This window comes from Orycteropus afer, unplaced genomic scaffold, assembly GCF_000298275.1.
Source record: "Orycteropus afer afer isolate SDZICR_OR568_19922 unplaced genomic scaffold, OryAfe1.0 scaffold00804, whole genome shotgun sequence".
Lineage (NCBI taxonomy): Eukaryota > Metazoa > Chordata > Mammalia > Tubulidentata > Orycteropodidae > Orycteropus > Orycteropus afer.
In genome coordinates this window covers 495,178-502,602 of record NW_006922391.1, presented here as the reverse complement: position 1 = coordinate 502,602, position 7,425 = coordinate 495,178, and the positions used below count along the sequence as shown (strand labels likewise).

At 40.9% G+C, this 7,425-nt stretch overlaps 1 protein-coding gene across 1 annotated transcript in view; it reads left to right on the top strand.

The window, feature by feature from the left end:
• Positions 1-7,425, top strand: part of RAI14 (retinoic acid induced 14) — a 93,300-nt gene that overhangs the window by 34,563 nt on the left and 51,312 nt on the right. The window contains exon 3 of the mRNA XM_007957831.2: positions 1,598-1,686. Within this exon, the coding sequence (XP_007956022.2) occupies positions 1,598-1,686 (89 nt within the window). The remainder of the gene's footprint in view (positions 1-1,597; positions 1,687-7,425) is intronic.

Here is a 7,425-nt window from a genome sequence, read left to right as displayed (position 1 = left end):
AGTAAGTCACCACGTTCCCCAAGTCCTTCCATATGAACAGTGTTTTTTACTATAATGTGAAATCATCTGCTAACTAAATTTTGACTGCAGAGAGACAATAACATGCAAATTGCTCCACAAATGCAGAAGTAGTTGGTGTGATCGGAGCCTGGTAGGGTAACGTAACTGATTGTTAGAACCAGAAGAAATGTTAGAATCATCTGATTTGATCCTCACACTTTAAAATGGAGGAAATTTAGGCTCAGAGGTCGACCTGGTTTGCCAAAGACACACAGCTAACTTATGGCTGATTTGCAACCAGAATTCAAAGTATCCCCATTTGATGGTCCAAGACTCTGTCCATCTTCACTGGAGCCTAGTTATTAAGAGCAGGGTTATGAGGTCAGACCAACCTGAATTCAAATACCAGCTCTGGTAGTTGGTAGTTGGGTGTAGCATTGGGCCCCAGTGCAAGATCCCACCCTGTGAGAAAAGATTGCCTGGGCACTAATTCAGAGGTACAGATACAGAATGTGCTGTATGGGAAGTATCTTCAGAGAGCAACGCCCTGAAATAGCTGAGGCAGGAGGAGAGCTGGAAGGCTTGGTAGCCTCTCTCAGAAAGACACCAAGACACCTCCATGGTGCAGATTTTCCCAAGATTTTCAGCCATTGCAGCCACTGGGCCTGAATACCGAGTGGAATTATGCTTTCCTTCTGGTGGCACTGTGGTTAAGGCATTTGTCTGCTAACCAAAAGGTTGGAGGGTCGAACCCAGCAGCTGCTCCACAGGAGAAAGATGAGGCAGTCTGCTTCCGTAAAGATTTCCAGCCTTGGAAACCTATGGGGGTCAGTGGCCATGGGTTGTGCCCGTAGAAGTCCCCTCCCCCTGGATCTGCAGGGGTGATTGTGTAGTCTTTAGGTATTCCTTCTTTTAATGACCAGTGTAAACACACTGAGTATGGCTTGTCCTCCCAAGTCTCATTAAATTCTGGAGCTTAATTATGGGCTTTATTTAATGTAGACACTGGCCATTTAATGAAGATAATAATAGGATTCACCTCAAAGGGCTATTATGAGGATTAAAAGGGATAGATAAGCACATAGGGAGATGCTTGACACACATTAGACATTTAACAAATGTTCTGTGCAACTATTTTTCAGCTATAACACAAGAGGGCATTTGGTGTTGATGTTGTCAGAGAACTTTGACCACTGTTTGCATTAGACATGCTTCCATTTATTGAATCTACTACTTAAAACTAATGGCTTTGGTAAAAGCACTAGACAACTGGAAAAATTAATCAACTATTTATCATTGAGGACTTGAATCTCCCACTGTTCACAAATAGGTAGTTGAATCTTCCTACTTCTTTCAAGCCTGCTCTTTAGGTCAGAAGCCCTAAGATCAAGTTTATGCTCCATCACTTAATAAGAGGTGCCAATGAATAAATGATTACATTCTTGATCTTCAATTTCCTCTTTTTAAAATGAGGTGGATAATAATACCTAGTCATTGGATGGTGAGAGAAATTGTGTGCAAAGATGCCAAAAACATGCAAGAAATGAACTCCAGAGAGTGCAAATCTTAAGATGATTGTGTTTCTTTCTTCTCTCAGGTTTCATCTTGCTGCTGCAAAGGGACACGTGGAATGCCTCAGGGTCATGGTTACACATGGTGTCGATGTGACAGCCCAAGATACTGCCGGTATGTGGTTTTTAGCTCTTAAGTCAACAGGCCAGCGTTGAGAGCAGATATCACAAAGGTGGTATATATATTCATTGTGGGAAATTTAGAAACTACAGCAAGCCAACAGAAGAAAAGGAAGGTCCTTCTAATGAGTAGGCTCTGACATAGTTTCATGCATCTGTTTTGCATTTCATTTTGTATATGGTCAGTAAAGTAAAGATGTTATAACTCTTTTTTTTTTAAGAGCTTGTTTTACATTCAATGTAATGCGTACATTTAGTTTCATTCCCCATTCGCCATGTCCAAACTTAACCCAGTCTCCTCCCCTCTCTACCCTGTAACCCTCCCCCTGTGCCCCTCATATTTATGCACTTCTGTTTGTCCTGCATTTCCTCAGTTTGAATGCTGGTGCTCTGGTGTCCCATGGTCTATTGCTCTCAGGGATGTTTTACTGTAGAAGATGTATAACTCTTATCCTCTATTTTGAATATTATATTCAAAGATTTTATATATGTGGGCCAAGTACTATTCCCTGAGTTTTGTTTTTATGAATCATGGTGTGAAGTGGTAAATCGAGTGAGTTAGCTAAGAGCTTATTTCATAAACTAGTTGAGATGGGCTCTGTGGACAGAAGCCATGGTCCTCAGCTGGCCCAACTACCTGTGGTTTTCAGTCTTCAATGAGCTTCACTGCATCCCAATCACCCAGGGAACTTAGAAGGAAGAAAGGAAAGCAAGGAGGAAAACAGGGAGGGAGGGATAAGGAGGAAAATAAATAATACACCCACACATACGTACCCAGGCTCTGTCTCCAGAGATTGGGATTCAAGTTGGTCTGGAATTCAGTCAGTCATCGGTATTTTTTTAAAGCTGCCCAGGGGGTACTAATTTGCAGCCAGTGTTGACAAATGATGAGCAGGGGAAATTTACTGGGCTCTTACCTTTTATAAGCATTGGCTTTTGGGAAGGAGCCACCAGGTCTTCAGCTAGAGGTTCTGCCAGGCTGGCCACACCAAAGGACAAAGCAACAACTGCTAGCTCTTCATTTCTCTATTGCACTTGGAAATCTTCAGCTTTGAGCAGTTTTCTCTCAGTTCATACTGGAATATGAAATCAGTCTAACCCTAAAGTCTTTAGGTTTTTCATTAATTCACATAGGAGTCCCTTCCTTTCCAAAAAAACCTTTGATTTCCTCAGAGTATTCTCTGGCAGTCAGGTATTATGAATGCTGTTATTACTCAAAATATGGTTGGAAAACTTTATTTTCAAAGTCTATTGCAGTTTTTTGGTTTCTTTTATTTTGTTTGGGTTTCAATCATTTTATTAACTGTGGATCTTTGTCCTTGAAGAATAGGTTTGTATTTTTAGGACAAGCCTAGTGTCACTTGAAGTCAAGCCAGGTAAATAAATGAAATTGTGTCACACTAGTAAAACATTTTTCATCAAAAATAAAAGGTGACTGAATTAATAAAATGCTATTTTTGAACATTGCTACAGAGAGTACCAAAAATATTTTGAGAAATAGCAAAGCCAATACAAGACTGAATAGTTTACTTAAATGATTGCCTTGCGGGAACTACTAATTTTTGTTGCATACAGTTAGTTATTTTGTTTGTTTTTAAAGTTCTTGTTGCCAGGTGTGGAATCAGTCATCTTGTAGAAAGAATTTTGGCCTTTGTTCTTGATTCTTTGGAAGTGGACCAACACCTGAGGTTAATAAATGAGGGATGTCCAGACCAAGAGGGACCACCTGGGGTCCTTATGTTGACTAAGCCTCACGAGCATAGTGATATCTATCATGGCCATGTTGTGAGGCTGTAAGAGCTCAGAGCCCTAAGGATCAGGTGAACTTTCTGGTTGGTGACCATGCATGGGAGAGGGTCCCTCTTTGGGACGTGGAAGCTCCACGCTGGGAGCTGTCCCAGACCTCAACCTATGAGTCACTTCATTTGTATACTTTTTTATTATAATAAATCTGTAGCTACGAGACTATGTATTATAATGAAATGTGCAAAGACCTGGAGTTAGAAAACCAAAAGGGAAGAATATGCTCAGCATTTCTCAGACTGAAAGAACTGAAGAAAAAATTCAAGCCTCGAATTGCAATATTGAAGGACTCTATGGGCAAAATATTGAATGATTCAGGAAGCATCAAGAGAAGACAGAAGGAATGCAGAGTCACTGTATTGAAAAAGAATTGGTTGACATTCAGCCATTTCAGGGCTAGCATATATGATTAAAAACTGATGGTATTGAAGAATGTAGTCAAAGCTTGGTGAAAAACAAGGCTCCAGAAATTGACAGAATACCAATAGAGATGTTTCAACAATTGGATGCAATGCTGGAAGGACTCACTCATCTATACCTAAAAATTGGGAAGCCTGTTGCTTGGTCAACTGACTGGAAGAGATCCGTATTTGTGCCCATTTCAAAGAAAGGCAGCACAACAGAAGATGGAAAATTTCAAACAACATTATTAATATCACACACAAGTAAAATTTTGCTGAAGATAATTAAAAAATGGTTGTAGCAGTACATCAATAGAGAACTGTCGGAAATTCAACCCAGATTCAGAAGAGGCTAGGGAACAAAGGATATCACTGCTGATGTCTGATAGATTTTGGCTGAAAGCAGAGAATACCAGAAAAATGTTTACCTCTGTTTTATTGACTATGCAGCAGCATTCAACTGTGTGGATCATAACAAATTATGGATAACAATGCAAAGAATGGGAATTCCAGAACTTAATTGTGCTCATAGGGAACCTGTACATAGACCAAGAGACAGTCGTTCACACAGGACAAGGGGATACTCGATATCTTAAAATCAAGAAAGGTGTGTGTTGGGGTCATATCCTTTCACCATACTTCTTCAATGTGTATGCTGAGCAAATAATCCAAGCAGCTGAACTATATGAAGAAGAACATGGCATCAGGCTTGGAGGAGGACTCATTAACAACTTGCAATATGTAGATGACACAACCCTTACCTGCTGAAAATGAAAAGGATATAAAGTACTTACTGAAGAAGTTCAAAGACTGCAACTTTCAGTATAGTTTATACCCCAACATAAAGAAACCAAAAATCCTCACAACTGGACCGATAATCAACATCATGATAAATGGAAAAAATGTTGAAGTTGTCAAGGATCCACAGGCAGTGCCCATGGAAGTAGCAGTCAAGAAATCAAATGCTATATTGCATTGGGCAAATCTGCTGCAAAAAACCTCTTGAAAATATTAAGAAGCATGAATGTCATTTAAGGACTAAGGTGCACCCTCACCCAAGCTATGATGTTTTCAGTTGCCTCTCATGAACTTGCGACATGTTTTCAGGAGGGACCAGTCCCTGGAGAAGGACATAATGTTTGGTAAAGTAGAGGGTCAGCCAAAAAGAGGAAGACCCTCAACGAAATGGACTGGCACAGTGGCTACAACAATGGGCTCAAACATAGCAACAATTGAGAGGCTAGTACAGGACCAGGCAGTGGTTCGTTCTGTTGTACACAGCTTAGTATAAGTCAGAACTGACTTGAGAGCATCTAATGACAGTAAGTGTGATATACTGTCTGAATTCTCTGAGTCATTTTAATGAGTAACAAACGCACAAGAGCAGTGAGAGCCAGCAGAGCCTGGTGTCTACCTATTTGACAGTGTGAAAGATGTCCTTCTAACATGCGATCTCTAACCTAACTCTCAGTGACTAAGATCTGAGGATGCTTCATCAGCAGCTGGCCTAAAAGACAGTGTTGGTCTAACTTGTGAGCTCTAACCCAGCTGTGGTTGCCTAGGTCTTAGAGGGAGTGTGTCGTGTGAGTGGCTGGAACAGGGATGGAGAAGTACGATCGTGAGGACTGGGTCCACTCTGACATTTTGGGATTAGAGTCATGCTGATTCCTGCCATGCAGTTCACAATGAAGATGGAGTTTAACATCTTTGCCTCTTGCTGAGTACAACTGTCATTACTTTAAAGTCATACTATATACATAATAGAGGGACATGACAGGCACAGTACTCATAATAAGATGCATTCCCACATAAGTGGAGGGGATTTCTGCTCTAAGAAAATTATGATCTTAAAGAATTAGCTTAGCGTGAATAAACTGGATCCTCTGAGAAGCAATACTGGAGAGGTTGCTGTGATGTTTCTCAGGGACAGTGGGAACTGCCACAGTCCGCCATCACTCTGATGGGCATTGATGGACATCATAGCACTTTGTGCTCCAGGACATTATTCAAACATTCCATGAGCTGAAAATGTCTCAGGGCTGCATCACTTCCCTTTCACCTAACATTTTTAGCAGTGATGTCAATTCTTTGGGTCTTGGGCCTCTTCTTTGGTCTGAATGAGACACCACCTTCTTCCCGTGATTTTTTGAAATCATGCAAAGAGAACACAGAAACAAAAGAAGGAAAAAGCTGCGAGAATGGATATGTCTGTTGTGTTATCTAGAACAACATTTCTCAATCATTACTCTGTCACAACAAAGAAGATAAAAGTTGATGGCTTTTATGCCCTATATCCTTCCTGCTAGCTGTAATGCCCATCCTCTATATTTTGCTCTCAAAAAAGCATGTATACAAGGAGAAGACAAGTATATTAGTTACAATTCGGTGCCCCTGTGGTCATCATTAAAAAAAAAAAACCAAACTCACTGCCGTTCAGTCAAACTCAACTCATAACAACCCCTCCTTTGATTTCCAAGGCAGTATCACTACTGAAGTAGATTGACCAACCTTCCTTCTGAGGAGTGACTGGTGGGTGGGTTTGATCCATAAGCCTTCTGGTTAGCAATCTAGAACATTTGTGTGTGTGTGTGTGTGTGTGTGTTGGGGGGAGATTAGGAGATAATTTTAATGGCTGAGTTTTTACAGGTGTTGTCTTTTTAGTTAACCTAGTTTAAAAAACCTAACCAGTTGCTTCGGAGTCAATTCTAACTCATGGCTACCCATCTGCTTCAGGGTAGAACTGTTCTCCATAGGGTTTTCCATTGCTGTGACTTTTCAGAACCAGATTGCCAGGCCTTTCTTCCAAGGCACCTCGGGGTGGATTCAGACCGCCAACCTTTTGGTTAGTAGCTGAGCACTTAACTCTTTGTTCCACCGAAGGACTCCTTAAGCCTATTTTAAACCCAAAAACTGAGTCCACTGCCATGAAGTTCATTCTGACTCATACCAACCATTTAAGACAGAGTAGTACCTGCCCCAGAGAGTTTTCAAGGCTGTAAATCTTTATACAAAAGCAGACTGCCTCATCTTTCTGCTATAGAGCAGCTGGTAGATTCGAACCGCTGACCTTTTGGTTAACAACCAAATCCTTTTACCACTACACAACCAGAGCTTTTGTTTCTGAGGTGTAGTCACCTCCAATCCCAACACCCAGTGAGAACAGGTACAATAAATCTGTTACCATAAATCATCCTAGAGGTCTTTAGAGACATTCCCTTTCAAAAAGTATTTCTCTGGCCCTTTTTATGCTTTTCATCCATAATCTAAGTCCACAGGATGGTAAAATTTGTGCAGTTTCCTACCTTTCGGATAATTGATCAGATTTGTTTACATGATAGAAGCAAAGAGTTTTCAGCATCTTCTTTTTTCTTTTTTGAGCTGTTGTGGATCAAATTGTGTCCCCCAAACAAGTATGTATTGCAAATCTTAACCCCTATACTAAGGAGCTCTGGTAGCATAGTGCCTAAGGCACTTGACTGCTAACCAGAAGGCTGGTGGTTCAAACCCACCAGCCACTCCTCGGAAGGAAG